The sequence below is a fragment of the Catharus ustulatus genome, chromosome 3, assembly GCF_009819885.2.
Source record: "Catharus ustulatus isolate bCatUst1 chromosome 3, bCatUst1.pri.v2, whole genome shotgun sequence".
Lineage (NCBI taxonomy): Eukaryota > Metazoa > Chordata > Aves > Passeriformes > Turdidae > Catharus > Catharus ustulatus.
The window spans coordinates 27,201,796-27,221,035 of NC_046223.1; the positions used below are offsets into that span (position 1 = coordinate 27,201,796).

At 35.6% G+C, this 19,240-nt stretch overlaps 1 protein-coding gene across 1 annotated transcript; it reads left to right on the forward strand.

Moving 5' to 3' along the window:
- The first annotated feature begins 274 nt into the window (after positions 1-274).
- DYNC2LI1 (dynein cytoplasmic 2 light intermediate chain 1) lies at positions 275-19,226 on the forward strand. The gene is made up of 13 exons (XM_033054294.2): positions 275-381; positions 1,111-1,231; positions 1,626-1,660; positions 2,041-2,110; positions 2,187-2,275; positions 4,398-4,584; positions 7,011-7,079; positions 8,393-8,470; positions 9,989-10,065; positions 10,417-10,487; positions 10,919-11,016; positions 12,190-12,282; positions 18,654-19,226. Exons 1-13 carry the CDS (start codon positions 368-370, stop codon positions 18,717-18,719), a joined length of 1,068 nt encoding a protein of 355 aa, XP_032910185.1. The 5' UTR covers positions 275-367; the 3' UTR covers positions 18,720-19,226.
- The last annotated feature ends 14 nt before the right edge of the window (positions 19,227-19,240 follow it).

Consider the following 19,240-nt stretch of genomic DNA (forward strand, 5'->3'; position numbering starts at 1 on the left):
CATGAGTTTATCAGGAGCCAGTGCTTAAGGCCGAGGTCAAAAAAGACTCCCGGTAGTGTTGTTTACTTATCCCTGGCTTCCTCCACAGCTGGAGCATTTTGTCCCCTCACAAGAGGGGCTACAGTCGAGATCTCCCGAGCGCACTCGCACTGGTACCGAGGCGTGGGAACCCTAAAAGCCGAGACAGCAGCGGGTCCCGCAGAAAGGAGAGCGGGCGGGACCCTGCTGGAGCCGGGACACGGCCCCTCCCTCTGTGGGCGGCCGCGGAGCCGGGGCCACCGTCCCTCTCCCCGCGGAACTACAGCTCCCGGCGTGCCCCGCGCCGTTCCCATGGCCACGGGCAGCCGGGCCCGCGCCCCGCGCAGCGATGCCCAAGGCCAGGTACCGGGAGCTCTGCCCGCGCTGGAGACGGGAAATCGCTCCCGCTGCCCTGGGGAAGGGGCCGGCGGCGGGGAGGACAGCCTGCAAGAGGGAGGGAGGGAAGGAGGGTTTAAAACAGGCCGTTCCGGCCTCTACCCCTAAAGCGAGCGGGGCCGAGGGCACGTGCGGCACGCCTGGCCCTTGTGCGGTTGTTTCTGTAAGGGAGCCCGCATTAACGGGGTCTGCAGGTGAGCGCGGGCAGCCCTGCGAGCAGGCACACGGAGCGCTGATCGGGGGCTCTCCCGAGCCGTGCCCGGCTGCTCCGCTAAGCCTGACACGCCACACGACCTCTTAAAGGAGTCCTGTGCCGCTTGGGCTGCCCGGGGAAGAGGTGGAGTGACCGTCCCTGAGGTGTTTCAAGGGAAGCCTGGACGTGGCACTCGGTCTGGTGGTCTCCCGGGTCTTTTGATAATGTGGTTGTGTGATTAAATGTACTCCAAGCAAAGCCTCCCCTGCACACCTGGTACGTGCTCAGTATGAGCCACAAGAGGCTGCTGGGGTAATTGAGGAATATCCCTTCAGCTGGTTTGGTTAGAAGTACTTCCACAAACAGAGAGCAGGTGATGTGAAATAACAACAACAACAATAATAATATACACCACAATAACTTTCATTTAGATGTTTTCAAGAATTAGGGCCTTAGGTGTGTATTTTCTCTAATTATTCTTTTCTTTGTTTTCTTCCAACTAGTGATACTTTATGGGACCTTGCTATAGCTGAAGTGGAGAAGAGAGAAAATCCTGATGATGATGATGCCAAGCCAGGGGAAGTTTGGGAAAAATCAGTATTATTTATGGGAAACAAAAACGGGGTAATCTAAATACTGTACAATTCTACACTTTTCAAACATAATTTGTGTCAGAGAAAACATCTCGTATTTGCAGGTGTTAAGGTTCACTTAATTTTAAAGACATAATATCTCATGATCTCATTCTACAGAGGTCTAATTGTTCACTAATGTCTGTTTTAAATATAGTGTTCCTATTGCTATATTTGTCATGTCTATTAGTTTATACTTATAATAATGGTAATTTAACTTGATTCTGATTGAAATTTGGACTTAAGTTTCCACTCTAAGGCTGCAAACAGTTACATGCTTTGCAATTTTCGGGTACTTTATTATTGGAACGTTAAATGAATTTGACTTAGTGATACAACTTAATGCTTCAAAGACAGTTGAGTTCCTCTTTGTTTTTGATTTTCAGGGAAAGACCACTATCATACTGAGATGCCTTGAGAGGTATGTGTTAAATATTTTAAAGCACTTTTCAGTTGTAGATTTAAAAAAAAAGGCCTATTGTTGATAATTTATAATACATGTATGCAGATGTGTTCTGTGACTGGTTGATCACTTATTTAATTTATAGGAATGTGTTCATTTCCCTTCATTATAACCTCTCAGGTGGCCCTTTCAGTCCTTCCCCAGTATTAGCTGGAATTACTGATTTTTTTGGGCTGGTGCTGCTGCTTCTTCTGTCTTCAGTACCTGACACCTCCTGTCCTCTCTGCACTGCTTTTCTAAGCCAAATTCTGAACTGACTGATAAATTCAGTTTAGTAACCATAGAAATAATTTCCTTTCTTTAGAGGATCTTGACAAAATTTGTTATTTTTCCTCTAGGGAGGAATCTCCAAAGCCAACTTTAGCCTTGGAATATACTTTTGGAAGAAGGGCAAGGAGACACAATGCAGTGAGTATAAAGTATAATTTACCATATCTTTATATATGCACACACCTAAAAATAACATAAAGAAACTCTTTTGCAGCCTAAAGATGTAGCTCATTTTTGGGAACTAGGTGGTGGAACTTCATTAGTAGAACTCATTCGAATACCAATCACTAGCCACAACATAAGGTAAGTGTAAATATTACAATTCCAGAGTTAATTTGAGCTTTCCTTTGAACATTAGTAATCTCTAGGCTTTTTTTTTTTTTTTTTTTTTTTTTTTTTTTTTTTTTTTTGTGGAAACCTCTTTCAAAGTAAGATAGAACATTTACAGGGTTTTGCTAAGAATGACTGTAATACCATGATGTTTTGCTTTGGTCTTCCTTTCCATGCTTCTCTCCTAAATAAACAAGTTGCAAGTAATCTCAGCAAAACATGGAGGAAATAGGTTGGACTTAAGTAGACAGAACGAGAAATGCAGAAAAAGAGAAGACATAACATCTTTATGCTCAGTGAAGAGCAAAAAATCAGACATGGGGACTTATGAAAAATGAAATCTTGCTTCCTACTTCTGTGCACACACAGATGCTCTTTCTGTGGCAGATATTTTAGGGTGAAAAACAAGGCCAAAAATTGTGACCAAAAAAAATCTGGATTTTTGGGAAATGACCTTTTAATGAGAAAGTCGGAGAGATGACGTTTCCTGAAGGTGCTAGAGCTGCTGAAATTATTTGAAAACAAAAGGAAAAAGAAGTTTTGATCAAATTAAGAGAATGTAGTGAGAAAAATCCTTTAAAGACATGGACAGCACAATAAGAAGAAATGCATGTAAAGTTGCATCAAGAAATAACAAGGTGATAGGAGGTGCTTTTTATGTTTTTTTTTTTTTTCTTGGCTAAGGAAGATGGGAGAGAAGAGAGGGGAGAAGAGGATAAAAAGATAAGTTTTGTATTATGAAGTATTGCTTTATTTAATTGGTATTGAGCTTCAACTTCTGTGGGGAAGAAAAAGGAGGGATATAATTTTATTGGGTACATTTGCTGCTGTTTTGACTACTGAAATAATGTCATTATTTGCTGAGAGACTAAGAGGGAATAAAAATAAAGCACTTGTGGCATGTGAAGCTCTTTGTCTCTGGAAGAGCTTGGGAGAGAAAAAATTAAGTATAATTTTTCAGCCCCTGATTTAATTAAATTAATTGAGCTATACCTCCATCTGTCTTTTCTTCCTTTTTTACTGATAAGAGGTTTTCTGATGTGGAGAATCTTAAGACTCTTTGCTGGGATAGCAATGTTCTGTAAGAACAATTCACTTCTGTTCACAAGGCAATATTTTAACATGCCAGTAAAAATTCTACTATTTCAACGAATATAAGTGCATTTTGCTGGTTTTCTCATCATTGTAGTCAAGCAATTTGCTTATTTAAGAGTTCCATAAACTATATCTAGTTTCAGCAAGAGACTTTTCACCAGATTTTTCTTCCCCACAGCATTTTAAAATGAAATTGAACACTTGGTTTGTTTCATGACTTTTGTAATACCACTCTGGTCTGGAATCCCCTTTTTCAAGTCAGGCTGGAATGGGATAGAATGATGGCCTCCATTCAAATTACTGCATTTGCAATGATCTTTACAGCTGCACTTAAATGCAGCTGGTGTTTTGGGAGGCAGAGTTGTAGAAAGAGGACTTCAGATGTAAAACATTTATCATCAACAATCCACCTTTAAAAGTCTGGTAGTAGCTAAGGATGTCACGAGTACTCTCCTATCTTTCAGAAGACTTTTCTCATGCACCCATTCAAGGTTTCAACAAACTGTCACAGTCCATGACATGGAATATTGTCCTTAACCAGGTTTTCTTCATTTTATATTAGAAAAGAATAATGAAAGTAGGGAACTTTCCCAGGTATACAGGGAATACAGGTAATAGTTAGTAAAGATCCTAGCTGTTGGCTAATGTTGCTTTTTCTGGGGTTGTAGTCTTATGAGATGGCAGGGATACATAAGAGCAGAAATCCTTCCTCCTAGGAAAGAGCTACAGGGCTGAGGATATTTGCATATTTTACTGTTTGAAGACAGTCCCCAAAAACAATGCTTGATTGAAAGTTGCCAAAATAATAGTTCTGAACAAGAGACAAGGGAAAGGTTTCTTTTGAGTGCAGAATATCCCTAAAAGCCATCTTGATTTGCTGTCACATTTAATTCTGTCTTAGCAGTTAGATGTTCACATTTGCACTACAGGTGTGGTTTTGTATGAAAATGCTGAATGTCTCATGCACTAAATATGTGACCAAATAATGTCTATTTAATAGGTCATTTGCTGTAGTTCTGGTATTGGATCTCTCCAAACCGAATGAACTCTGGACTACTATGGAGAGCCTTCTGCAGGTCACCAGGAACCATGTGAATAGAATTTTAATCAAACTAGAAAAGACAAACCCTGAAGTAGCTGCTGAAATTAAACAGAGAATGTGGAACGATCTGCAGAGGGATCACCCAGTAAGTTACTTCTAATATTTTCTCCAGATGTCACAGGCCTTTATACAGTTAAAGATAATGCTTTTGAAAATCATAAACAACTCTTTTAGATTTTTATGCATGACTGAAAATCCGTTTGATGTAGATGAACCTGTTCACTGGAAAATTATAGCAATTTAATAAAAATTCAATAAGAGCAGAAACAAGGAAAAAAGGTTTCTTATATCTTTTTGTTAGATATCTAATGTGATTGTTATGGCATGTTACACCAATCAAAAGAAATAGTTTTAGAGTAGCAGTTTGCTTTTTTCCCCCCTCATCTTTTTAAAATGAAGATGAAAACTAGAATGTACAAAAGTCATCTAGCAAGAGACTAGCTGAAGGTACAAATTTAAGCAAAGAATATAGTTATAACAGCCATCAACATGACTATATACTTTGCATTTATTTAAATGTCTATCACAAACTCAATGCCTTTTGATAATCTGACAACTAATTAAATTATAAAGTTTCAGAAATGTTAACATCAGTCCTTTAAACATAATTGCTAACTAAATCTCTGGAAAAGCTAAACTAGATTATGCGCAATAGAAATGAAAAGTCATTGTGCATTAAACCTTTGCAAATGTTGTGTGTATATAATGCATAAATAAGTATTCAACAATTCAAAGACCTGGCACGTAAATCTAGTAACTGTAGCTTCTATAAAATGCTTTAATACAGCAAGTGCTTGTAGAGCTCAGAAATTTAAAAGTAACTCAAAATATATGAGAAAGCAACATATACAGCACTCTGTAGATTTAGCATATGGGGTTTGATATGGGGATTGTTTTGGTTTTTACTTCTAGAGAAGGTAATTCACAAAAAGATAATGCTTTCATGCACACCTGGCAGTAAATTATGACCACAGTGTCTAGTTTCATATAGAGGTTTACATACAAGAAAATTGAGAGCTTATTGCAATAGGGAAAAATAATAAAGCTATTAATTGTTAAGAAAACTTGTTATTCTTGCACTGTAGGAAACACAATTATACCTTCTGAACTGAAATTTCTGTTTAGCTTCCATTATCAAAGACATCAATAATGCAAATAATATATTACTGCCTGGTTCTCTTCTTACTTTCATCACTGTTCAAAGAAAAATTGTGTCAATTTGTTAGAAGAAAATACTGTCTTTTATAGTGAAATTTAATGACAGTTTATGGAGATCGTTATGTGCCTTTTAATGGCTAAACATATTTTATCACAAACAAGAATCAATGAAATACTTATATTTTTAAGGATGAAGATCTATTTCATCAGCCTGGCTAAAGAATTATTTGCTATGGTGATAAAGCATCAGTTACAGACCTTGTTTAAAAAGGCTGGATGCATCTAAAGTACTCCATAGTCAAAAATAAATTCCAGAGTCAAAACATGAATAGGGTTCAATATGCAATTTGTAAGGTTTCTGATGTTATCCCAAATTTTCCTCTTATTTATGAATAAAAACAATTTTTTCAGTTTTATATTCTATATACTAATTTTTAAGTTGCGATAGTTTTGCTCAAAGCTTTTGCTTTGACAGTGAAGCCATTCTTTCTCCTCTCCAAGTAGAGGATTTTCAGTGTGTGCAGCTTCTGTCAACATTCTGTCATTTAACCTGTCTGTGAAATACAGGTTAGGAGGGAGCAGTTGGACCAACCTCTGCTATAACACATCTTTCTTGCACTGCTGCAGCCAAAGCAGCTTGAATAAAAAATTGCTTGAACAACACAAGGGGATTATCTCACTTCATATGGACTACAACAAACCCTTCCAGACCACTTGAGAATTCTTGTAATTAATTTATTAGAATTTTTATCCCACGTTAGCACTTAAGTCTGCGCTCTCAGACCTGTTGTCCTCTATTGATAGTGATTCACATTTTCAAGATTGTTGGATGATGTTTCCTCTTTGTGCTAATATTAAACATTTGAAATTTACATTAAATACTGTTTAAGTGTTTGGAAAACATGATGTGGGGAGGACAAATGCCTGACACAAACAAATAATTCCACTTATTTTTTTTGAGATTTTTTGAGATTTTGTTTGTATTTTTTTAGATTTTATCCAAGAAAGGTGAATGTGTCAAAAAGCCAGTTCTACTAATCCTGCCTGGCAGGTGTTCTGTGAACACATCAGGTTTTTCCTTTCTTCCTTTCCTATCTAAAAATGTAATATATAGTGTAAAAGCCCTTTTATGCTAAAGTGTTCTGACTGCTCAGAGGGATTATTTCCTGACCATTTAGGGAGAAAATGGTAAAATGGTGGAGTATAATATGGATATTGCAATGAAGTTGTTTCTTCTGCCTTAAGGTTTGGAAAACCTTGTCTTCTGTGTATTAATTTTATCCCCTTTCAGTTGCTTTAACAGTTGCAAACAGTTTGTTTACAGAGCTTAACTGTCCTATATCTTTTTAACAGGACTATGCATTAGTTGACCCTTTTCCAATACCTTTGGTGATAATTGGAAGCAAATGTGATATTTTTAATGTAAGTAATACTTAAGTACATTTTTAATAATTAAAATTTTCCCAGTAAACATTCTGTATACGAAAATTTCACTGATATAATAGTAATAGTAGTCTTTTGCAGTAAAGTGTGGACAGTCAGTCTTCTACCTAAAAAAAACTTTCCATCCAACACATTAAGGAAGGCCTACTGTCATTCCTTCACAAAACACCCCCAAACTGATGGTTTTTGAGATATACTAAGAAAATGTTGAGACACAAGTTGCTGCAGACCAAAAAGGGAAGCCAGAAAGCATCATGTGGATGATAATGAGAGAAATCCAGCTCCATGTGTCCCTTATGACAGCAGCTGTAAGTTTATGGCAGTGAAATAGGGCTGTATCTCAAGTCAGCTGACCAGATTTTTTTAGTAGTTGTGGCAGCTTTGGTCTTGTAAAGTATTTCCTAAGTTTCTAGAGACAAGTGAGTAATTGCATCTTTTATGGAGGGGAGGAAAGAAATGTCATAGTACTGCTGGATTCTTTCCCAGGACATAAAAAACCCAAACAAACGTATACTCACTGCACTTGACCATGAGAAACTAGGACAGTACGTTTGATTTTTAGCAGTCATGCTGGCAGCCTGTGCTTCTCTGGGTGGCACAGTGCACTTGATAGCTGGCTGACTCTAAGTTACTGAATTCTTTATTAATAAGGGACTTGCTTTCTCTTATACTGAAGCTTTATTCTGAGGTACGACCCCCTTAAATGACTTTCATATAATAAGGACAAAATGCCAGCCTGATTCCTTTGGGGGTCTATGGATTGACTTCTGCAGCTGTCACTGGGACCAAGTTTTCACCCATTTTATCCAGGGAAGGCCATCTGTATGATCTTAGATTAAACAGACATGGAAAGTATTTTGATGTACCTTTGAAATCTTGCAAGTATTAGAATTTAGACAGCATATACCCAAAGATTTACTTGATATTTTTTTTCTTTTTGTGAAAATATTTCTTATTCTTCTAGTAGGCAGGATTTCTACTGGTAAAAATTTAAAACAGTATAAAATAAGTTGAAAATTAAATATGCATTCTCAATTAAAAAACTTTTCCTGGACTAACATATTGCCTGAATTAGGCTCCATCTGTAAAAAAGAAACAAAGAGAAATTGTGACATTTCTTTTCAGAGTAGGCTGTTACTGATTCTGTCTTAAGATATAATTATGCTGACAGCTGAAAGCCTTATACGTTGTAGCTTAAGTGCATTGCAGTTTATACAAAAAAAATAAAAGTTCTAACTGTAGTATTTTGGGTTTTGTTTCTTACATCTATGTTCCACTATCAACTTTTTCAGGAGTTTGACTCTGAAACGAGAAAAATAATAAGCAAGACACTTCGATTTGTTTCACATTATTATGGAGCATCATTAGTGGTGTGTATATTCACTTTCTATTTAAGGATAGAGAAGATGAACAATATTTCTGTTACAAAACCATATTTTTTTAGATAGTACTGTAAAACCCCTAGAGAAAATGGGATTTCATTGGTTTTTACAGTAGCTTTCTTCATGAGACTGTCTGTTGAAGAAGTCACTGTATGGACAGAGGATGGATGGACATGCCTTGTGAACAGACTACCAGTTCCCCTATTCCCAGTATCAGCAAAAACAAAATGAAAATAGTTACCTGTTAGCCAACTTAGTTCCTGCATTGAGTTTACTGCATCTTGGTCAAATTTTTTTTTTGGTACCAGAAAGGAGAATGGGCAAAAGTGATTGCCTTAGACTGAATTAGAGAACTGGCCCTTTTGGTAGAAGCATGAACTTTCCATGAAGTGACTCAGCTTTTGTAGATTTTAGAATCAAGGGCTCATTTTCACAGTAGTTTATGTATATACTATATATCTATACAGACTACTATACTTAGGATGTGGAAGAAGGACAGGAGCTTCCTTACAGAAGTGGGTAGAAAGATGCCAACATGAGGACAATGAAGTATTTATTTTAGTTTGTCACATCATCCTCTAAGTAAAGACAGAAACAAGAATGCTGAGATTCACAGTCCAAAAATGCTGCCTCGTGGGCTCAGTGTGCATCAGAAGATGGGTCTAATTGTATCAACCATCATTTATGTAATAAATAATATGTAATAGTAGCTTAGTGATTATCAAAACAACTTATGTTTACTTTGCGTACTTATAATCCCAGCATGTCCTTTTGCATCCAAGTAAAGCTTTTTCACTCTGACACATGAATTTGTCTTTAGTTAACTGAGACTACAGCTGTTTTGGTTGGGGTTTTTTTTAGTATTTAAGCATTACTGTAATTAAAAATTAAAATTAGAATATAAAGCTCTTTGTCTGCTAAATCCTGATTGTCATTGAAATGAGAGGGAGAAACTTAATTTCCCACAGCAGGGATCTGACTTCTTTCTCAAAGACATGAATCTTAGGATACAAAAGCCCTTAGACATGAAGAAGCATGTTGTTTGAGAATATATTCTGAGAACTGCTTTCTGATGAATCTGTACCATTCTGCCATTTTGAAGGTGTTTTTATGACAATTATATAATTATTCATTGCATTTCTAAATGTTTATGGTATTTTGGATAATTTTTAATGTAATTCAAAATTTTATCTCAGTCTCACGCAGAAGATTTGTTTCTCTTAATGTGCATATTTCAAAAGTTTTGAATCAATATTTTTTAAATTGTTCTTTAATCTTTATTTATGCTACTTTTTAATCTTTCTTGATATATATATTCAGTAACAAATATATTCACGCTTTTGAAAGGGAAGAGAGACTTTTATTCTTGTCAATTCAGTGAACATTTACTAGATCTACTGGGGTCAGGTACTAATTAGCAAGGCTCTGTCCTCTTTGTAGATGGCAAAATGCAATATATCTATGATGGAAGTTCATAATGTATATTTTGTTTTCTGATTCATTTAGTTTACCAGTAAATCTGAGGCTCTCCTGCTGAAAGCCCGTGCTCTTATTAATCACTTGGCATTTGGCTACGATAAAAGGTAACATTATTGTTCAACTATTAAATGTCTTGCTCAGAGTGTAAAATTACTTAATATTTTAATCGTAAAAACCTTTTTTTTCTTAAATATTGTATCTGAAAGATTTTTGGTCATGGATTTGGACTCCTGTGACTCAGCTGCCTATCTGTGCTAAGGACAGATAGTGATAATTCCTTAGTTTTGATCCTCAAATCGAATTTAAAACGTGGTAACTGCTGAAATTGAGTACTATTTTATTTACATGCATTTATATGCAAACTCCAGTAAGCCTTTAGTCTTGGCCAGAATAATGTTGTGTTTTTTGTTGATTGCTAAATGTTCACTTGATACATTTTCTTTTTTTCTGTTTAGCAAGTCTGTATCACTGGATCCCAGCAAACCTCTCTTTATACCAGCAGGCCTGGATTCCATGAGCCAAATAGGTTAGAGCATTTCCTGTTCATTGTCTGTTGCTTAATTCTTTTGAAAACAAGAAAAACATTTTCAGCAAATAGATAAATTACACCACATCAGTATCAGTTTTAACAGATTATTGAAGGAAATAGCTTATAGATTTTAAAATCATGATTCAGTATATTACTGAGAATTATTTGTGCAGGTTTGTAAGGTAGCTTAATAAAGTCTCTGGACTATGTAAAACAGTAAAGTACAAATAATCTTAGATCTGAAAGAAAATAAAGTATACAAAAGCTCTCAGCCCATTTCATGGTAGATCAATGGTTTTTTTCAAACTTGTTGCAGCTTGTCAGTATACAAGGTAAAATACTAAATTAGATGGATCATTATGCAAAATTATTCTATGATTTATGCTGTTATGACAACACACTTGTCTTATGTGTGCTGTGATCCTCAGGACCACCGCCTGCCTCTGACAGTGATCTTGGAAAGATGCGTGCCAACACGCCTTTGGAACTATGGAAGAAAGTATTTGAGAAAACATTTCCTCCCAAGGTAGGGATCTATATGCCATGCACACAGTTCCTTTTCTCACAGAATAGCAGCAGTATCCTTGCTTCTCTTTGTCTTTCAAGTCCACTGACTGGAATTTCAGTCTCACTTAGTAGTTCTCTTTAATACATTTTTAAAAGATAGACTTGTACATAGTAGTAATTCTGCATCTTCGGTGACCTTCCTAATGTAGAAATTATGAAAGATGCTGTTCTCAGTATAAAATGCCACAACAAGATAAAGATTAAACTTCTCAGAAACTGTATAGAAATGATATTTTTCATGTTAGTTTTTCTCAGAGCCTTTAAAAACACAATAAACAAATGTTTCCTTCTGTACCCACCCCTCCAAGCACCCCCTGAACTCCCCCTGAAACAGCTGGAGAAAACACTTCTCATCTTGCAGGTTCCATCACTGTTCATCAGTGTTATCAGTCTAATTAAAGACTTAAACATTGCCAAATAGATTCACAGTCTCCTGTTTTGGTTCCACAGCAGGCTTTAAACTTGGAAGCTATTTTTATGCATTGTAAACTTCTTTTTTTCCATTGCCTCACCTAAGAAGTAGAATTCTGCTTTATTTTATTCCATCAAGGTATTATTGCCTTCTTGCTACTTCCCATTTGATATGATTGACTAGAAATGCACAGGACAATATTTTTAAAAACCCTCTTCATTTCATAGTTTTTCTTAATATTAGTGTATTTGCTTCTTTGGAATTCAAGTTATAGTTCACTCAAGGCTAGGAAATGAAAATTCAGATATTTGCCAGAGATAGCAATCAGATTCTCAGCTATTGAAGTAATGCTTCTGATAACCAGAACTGAATTCTAGTCATGAGTATTAAATACTTAAGCAAGGGTAACCTCAACTGTGCCCTAACATCATGGACCAGAAACTGTATCTTCATTTTGATGCTCAAGAATAATAACCAACCACAGATAAGAATATTTTCTGCCCTTTAGAATCTAGCTGCACTATTACTTTTTCTTCATTTTACTGATAGAACAGCTTTTTTTTAAACTAATTTGTGTCCAGTAGCACAAAATTATTCCGTAAATGCAAGTTTTTAACATACTAGTATTAAAAGCAAATACTTTCACTTCTATAGTGTGGCTTTTTCTTATTAAAAGAAAATAAATTTTATCACTTGGGGTTTTGTCTTTTCTCCTTTTAGAGTTTCTGTGATTTACAAGATACCAAGGACCCTGCACAGGATAGTCAATACGCTGAGTATGAAGTTGATGTCATGAGAGCTCAGAAAAACCAGGTATGTGGTAATTCTGCAAATGCTGTTCACAATCAGGTATTGCAGAACCACCAGCCCTGCTGAACTGATAGCATATACTTGTACCACCTCTTTTTGCCCTTAAATAATTTCAGCTTTAGATTTCAATTTAGTAGTTGGTTGTGAGGTTTTTTTCCCCATTGCTAAGATACTAAGCCAGTAGACCATTGTTAGATCTCAAAGTTTTGGCTCTGAGTTTCTTTAGAAATTAATAATTCAATTTTTGCCTCAAACTGTTCTCTAGAATTAACTCACTAAAATAAACTTTGAAGCTTTCTTGACAATTTCCTTATTTTTTCTGCACTCACATTCAAGTGTTGACTAACAGAAAGTGTAGGAAGCAATATCAAGGTCTGTGGTGGGGACTGTTTACTTCTCTCTTTCTCCTTCAAAATTTATTTAAACTGGTAGGATACTGAGATGTTACCATTTCTGACTTGAATTTGAAGGCTACAGACACTTTATCTTAAACAGAGTGAATGGAATTGTTCCAGAGAGTGATGATATATGGCTTTACCCCTGAATTTCAGAAAAGACCTTTAATGGGGAAAGAGTCTTCTATCTTTTCCTATTAATTTTGAAGTGTTTCTGCCTTTCTCTAGGTTAGTGAGGAATTAATTTTATCCAAAAATTCTGTGGCAAACTAGATGAAGGTTAAAGGATTGCCTTACAGCTGTCAGTATATAACATCAGCTCAGTAGCATCACTGTATATAACAGTTTTCATCAGTATAATAGGTGTGAGTCTGTTCAGTATAATAGGAATGGGTCTGTTAAAATCAAACCAAGATTAATCCAAAGAATAAAGCAATTTCAAAAATCCCCTGCAGCCTTTGAACTTGTACATTACCTGCAATATCCTATTAATGCAGATATCAGTTCTGAATTTCTGTCACATCATGAGCAATCTTAGAAACCATTAAAATTTGTAAAGCACGCTGCTTTTGGAATTTATAATATAAACATACACAGTATAGCTACAGATCTCATAATAACTATATAGTGTATTAGGTTTGGTATTTTTACATAATAATGTGTTGCAAAAGAAGACACTGGTATGTATTGATTAAATCATACTGGAAATTATTAATTTTCTGTTTTTAAACAAGAGAGACAAGCTTTTAGAATCTTAATCTGTTCAAGGGCTTTGAAAACCATTACAGCTTCTTTTTGTTGGACTACTACAAGTAATTTGAGCATTAAAGAGAAAATTACTTTTGTTATCTGCAGCTATTTCCTAAGTTTCTATCACAAAGTTTAATTTTTACAAGATTATTTGCACATTATTAAAATATTTTATACCAGGAATTTGAAATACATCAAGCCAGAAATGTAAATCTAAAAGAAAAGAACTCTCTAGTTGCCGTGTTTCTTGAAGTGTCCTTCTGTTTTCTAATTCAATGGAAAGCATCAAAAAAATCATTTTTTTAAAAACAAGTTTTTAAATTAATCATGTCTGACAGTCTTTATAGAGTCTCATGGTATCTGTTGCGTGAGGAGGATCAGTATATTAAGATGGTCAATATGCAATGTGTTGTTGATGAACTCATGGGACCTAATACAAAATTAAAAGTATCATGTGATGAATGTTTTCATGTTATCATTTCTCCCGGTTACTTTCGGTTAATTAATGTTACTTTGGACTCTAGGTAATAGCCTATTTCCTTGTTTTTATCTCAAAGATAAGCTTTAAAAGAAAAATAAGCACAAAACCAGCAAGGGAAGCAAAACACAGTCCCTGTCACTGTATCTGATAGAAGAACCAGCAACTGACTGACTCAGTCTTGGTCAGGACTGCTCAATAATACTGTACTAGATTTAAAGATAACTGTGGCAATGCAAAGTTGAAATAAATCATTTCCAATTTTGTAAATTTGATTGAAGGACTTGCCTGCATTCTAGAAGAGTAAAAGATTGAATTCTAATTCTTGAATATAAAATAAGAAAACAGTTTAAAAAAAGAAAAAAACTAAGCAAGTCCCTGACTGACTCCGAGGTAACTGTCGGTCAGCATTTATCTGAGAAGCTGTTTGGCTGTAGAGTCCAGCTCATCAGCATGCTGACATAACTGATTTCTTTTAGACCAGATTATCTTGCCTCCTGAATATTTTCAGAGTTAACTATGAGATGTACCACTTTGTTTTTAAACATTTTGCTCTGGAAAGCTCTCTGATGCTGTCTTTTCCTCACTGTTCTTTTCTTCAAGATGGAGCACATCTCTTTTTCTCAACTGTGTCTTTTCAGAATTCTTTTCCTAGTTCTTGCCCCACAGACATACATAGCACATGTTTATATCAAGTAGTGCTGTTGGAATTGTTTACTGCTTTTCATTCCTTGTAGTTAAACTCTGAAAGAGAATACAGCACCAGGGACCCTTTTGAAATTTACATTTCTAATGTAATTCTTAACTAGAAAATTTTCTCCAGGAACTACTGGAATTTTGTGGTTTTTGCAGGGCTTTCAAGATTAAAAGAAAACAAAAAATTCATTCTGCACAGTTATTAGGCCTTAAATGTCTAGGTTTTGGTTAATTCTTCATACATAAACCACATGACAAACTTGTCATGCTCTATCCATTCCCTGTTAGCTTTTTGGCTTTTGATGCTTTCAGGTCACCTTGATTTTGTTTTTGGTACACACATAACTGGAATAAGAGTGAGATCTTTTAAAGTAATATTTCTGATTAGAGTTATATATATGCACCTGTATCTGTGAGCACCTATGGGTAGCATGAAAGTCTTGTTCCTTAGTTCCTTCTAAATGTTTGTGGCAGTGAGATCCTGGCACATGGGTTCTCTTTTCTTTAGAAATGCTCTCTGCCACAGATGCAAGTACTCTAAGGTATCTTTATGAAGGTTTTTCTTTGTTTCCTATTGTGCCTTCACTACTAATACTCAAATAGGTGCCTGGACCTTTTGATCTGGACATTTGACTGCAGCTTCATTCATTGATGCAATAGATAAAGCTCACCCTTGAGCTCAGTGAACTGGAGAACCTTCTACTCAGGTGCTTCAGAAGTCATGCAGTGCCAAAGTTATCAGTGATTGGTCTTTGTCACAGAGCTGTTACTTCAGGGATTGGTGCCAGTTCTAGCTGAAGGCTCATGCCATGATGTAAAGTCAGAAACTAGATGCCTGGTACCATTTGGTGTCAGCTAACAAGTCATGGAAGCAGACCTTAACTGACAGAGATGTAACTGTTAAGACTAAAAAGTCAAACACAAGAAGATTCTTCATCTCACAAGGAAGGATAGTTGCATTTCACCTAAAATTGCAGCAACCTAATCAACCATGGCACTCATAACTCACAACAAATGTCACCTCCATGTCAGACATGAGGTGCTGACATGAGGATTCTGTTAGACAACAGACTGAGAGCTGTATTTTTTTGCATACTCTGCTGACATGAACATATTGCTGAAGTTCAGGAGACCATTTCAGTCTCATTCCACAAAACAGATTTCATACTGTGCCATGAACCTTTGGTCACACCAGTGTTACTGGGCAGAGAAATATAACAGGCCCCTACCTTAACCTGTGTATTTCATTTTCTCCAGGAGGACATGTGCTAGTCTTCATAAGAGAAAAAGTTACTCAGGATATTTACTCAGCTGCCAAGAACAAGCTTTCTTGTTTTCACGTGAAAGCATGTCCAAATGGGTAAAAAAAGATTTCATTTTTAACCAAATTAAAGAGCACTATTAGAACACTATTATTAAATTTTCTACTAAAGTTTGTGTGTTTAAGACTTTTAGTTTGTGTTTCAGTACTTGGTTGCTTTCACCATGTTCCAGACTGAGGGCACTTCCACTAAGAAACTGCATGAAAAGGAAAGTTGAAGCCATATCAGTAACTCAGAACAGAGGAAATGCAACAATTAAGGCTTTTCCTACAATCTTAATTTTCCCTTCTTGTTTGTAGACATTGTAGTATTGTCTTTAATTACATGATCATATACTATTTTGCTGCTGCCTCAATTCAATTGTTCAGTATTTCTTTTCATCATCCTTATTCTTTATGTACCTTATTTTTCAACCTGCCATTCAGACACTTCAATGAACACAAAAGTATTAATTTTTTTTTCTCTGAGAGTGTGTGGTAATGTTATCTTATCTGAGTGCCTCACAAACATCAGTTAAGTCTTTCTTCCCCATCCCTTTATGAGATTAGGTGTGATCTTCCCCATTTGACAGATGGAGAATTTACAGAAATACAGAAGCATTAAGGTTAAAAAAAAAATTAAGCCCACTTTATGCCAATGTTGAGGCATCTGTGATAAGTTGCTAGCACTAATTATGTTTAAACCATTCAGAGCATATTAAAAGCACATTTAAATTGCAATTATTTTTCCTTTGTATATCTGATCCCTGTCCCCTACACTTGCACCCACAAAACAAGCATAGCATAATGCTAGCATGAAGACTTTGGTGTACTTTGAGATATATTCTTTTGTAGGATCTTCTTTCACTTTGGAGAGATGACCTCTCAGCTGACTGTATTGTCAGTCTATTCTAGAATTCTGCGTATGTTTGCGGTATAAAACTTAATGAGCAGGAATGGGCCCTTTTTCAAGAGGGTCTCTGGAGTGATCTTTAAGTAGTGTTTGAAAGAATTTTGCATTACATTTCTGAGTTATGGGGATGAATTTTACTTTGTATTTTGCGTAGAATCTAGGTAAGTGTTACTTTGCTGACAACATTTTCCCTTCCTGAATCACTGACATTTGTTAAAAGATTATTTTTTTCCTAAATATCCTCCCATTTAATAAATTTTTCTTTTTTTCATTTCTCATTGTTTAAATATTAGCCTTACTTAGATACACATCCAAAATAAATACTTATAATTTTGTTCTGTACTTCTTTATGTAGTGGAGTAGCTATACAGCTTTAATGTATGCTGTGATTTGATAGTTTGCATGTTTGTGTTGTTTTGAATTGCCTTTATACTGAAATGCCTCCTAGGCTAGCAAAACTGATAGCAAAATGAATTCTGCTAAATTATCTGCCTCTTTCTTGAAATAGTTTAATCAGATGATAAATCTGCAAGGGTAATTATTTAGCCAACACCTGTAGACATGACCCCAAACAGTATTGTCATTATATGTAAAATCTGGCTAACTAATTTTACTCCTTCCTGAAGCCTTTGAGAAAGTTTTTAAATTAAGTTACTTAGCATAAAGCAGGTTCCACGTGCTCCTTAAAATATCACAGTATTCTTTCTATTCCTAACTGTTGGCAAATTTCCAACAGTTCAGTATGTTCCAAGATCATAATTACTTTATATTAATAATGAGGTGTAGCTAGTAATGCAACTTACTGGCTTTAGCCTAGACACAGTATCAGAATTCTGTGTCAGTCACCCATAGAGTTATGACTTTACCCTACCAGTAGACTCCTACGAGCATCAGGAAGAATGTGCACTAAAAATCTTCTCTATGCTCATACAGCTGGGGCATCATCTGAAAACTCTGCACCTCTGACAAAGCTGCTGAAGTTACTTCCTGAGAGAAAATTCCATTTTCCCTTTATTATTTCCATACAATCTTAAAATTATGATTGCTTTGTTTTTCTACCCTTTAATTTCTTCTTCCCTCTGTGCTCTGGACTAGTAGTTAATGCTTCTGTTAAATTCACCAGGTATAAATTGTTGGTTTTTTTTCATGCTGATACTTCCAAGCCGACAGCAAAACCTCTCTTACTCTCTGAAGTTCTTTCTATTAAAATCAAAGCAACAACTGTAAAACACACATCCACTTTTGAAGGTCTGTGCTACATTTATCCTAATCACTAGCTTATGTCCACTTCTTTCTTGAACTAAGTAAGATATGGTGAGTTTTTTGTCTTGCAAACAGTACAGGGTTAGGTCTAACAGTACCTCATTAGAGCATCATCTTCCTGTATACTTGCTGGAAACCTTACTCTGAAATAAATTAAAAGCCATTCTAATGCTTCCTAAATTATTAATTTTTGCTGAAAAAAATCTTTAGAAATTACTCCTGACAGTACACCCCTACATAAAATTCAACAGAGGAAGCTGTTGTTTGTAATAGTGCTACAACCTTCTATTATAGGCTTCAGTGCTCCCAGTTGACTGAGATGAAGTCATTTGTCTACCTTGCTAGCACTCTACTGATCTAAAGCACAGCAAAATGTAGCTCCCTACATGACAGCAAATGTGGCAAAATTCATAGCACTTTCAGGATAATTTTGTCAAATATAAAAATACAGTACATTTTTTCTACAGTGAAAAGTGTTTGTACATACATACATACATTTGCCAAATAAATATGTGAAGTTTCTGGAGACTTTTAATAATGAGAAAATTAGCTTAATATGTATTTATGTTTCTTTTTTAGGAACTTGAACAATACAAAAGAAATGCCTCTAAATCCTGGAAAGAAATGGATTTTGACTCCAATTGATGAACTGCTCTGTCTTCAGTTTAACACCATTTACAAAATTATTTTTATCATTTTTACATTACATTAGCAATTTTATCTGAAGCAGTTGAAAATATATAATACCAAACTATGAACTTAGTATTTATTAAGCATCGCTGTTGTTATTTTTCATAAAAGGAGCTGTTTATTCACTCAGTCCGAATTTGTTTATCTTGGCACTGGCAAAGAGTTTTAAGAAGTGGGGAAAAAGGAATTCTAGATTGCTCTCATATAGGTTTGTATATGAAGACTGGTATTAATCAGTTCTACCTATTTTATAACACATTATTTGATTTACTTTTGAATACTTCTACCCTAAGCATATATTTAAATATAAACAAGTTTTCACACCCAAAATATGAAATTGTGTAGTGTGCTAAGCATCTTTTTGTAGTTCAAAACCAAAGCTTAACCACTTGCATAATTGTTTGATATATTTGAATAAATAAATAAAACTAAAACTGGCAGAATAAAGTGGAGTTAAAACCATCTTTGACCTGAAT

Excerpts from the sequence above, each read along its gene's own strand:
- DYNC2LI1 (XM_033054294.2), top strand. Across the intron at positions 10,066-10,416 it reads GCATTTGGCTACGATAAAAG|CAAGTCTGTATCACTGGATC; the intron begins GTAACATTATTG and ends TTTTCTGTTTAG. Across the intron at positions 10,488-10,918 it reads GGATTCCATGAGCCAAATAG|GACCACCGCCTGCCTCTGAC; the intron begins GTTAGAGCATTT and ends TGTGATCCTCAG.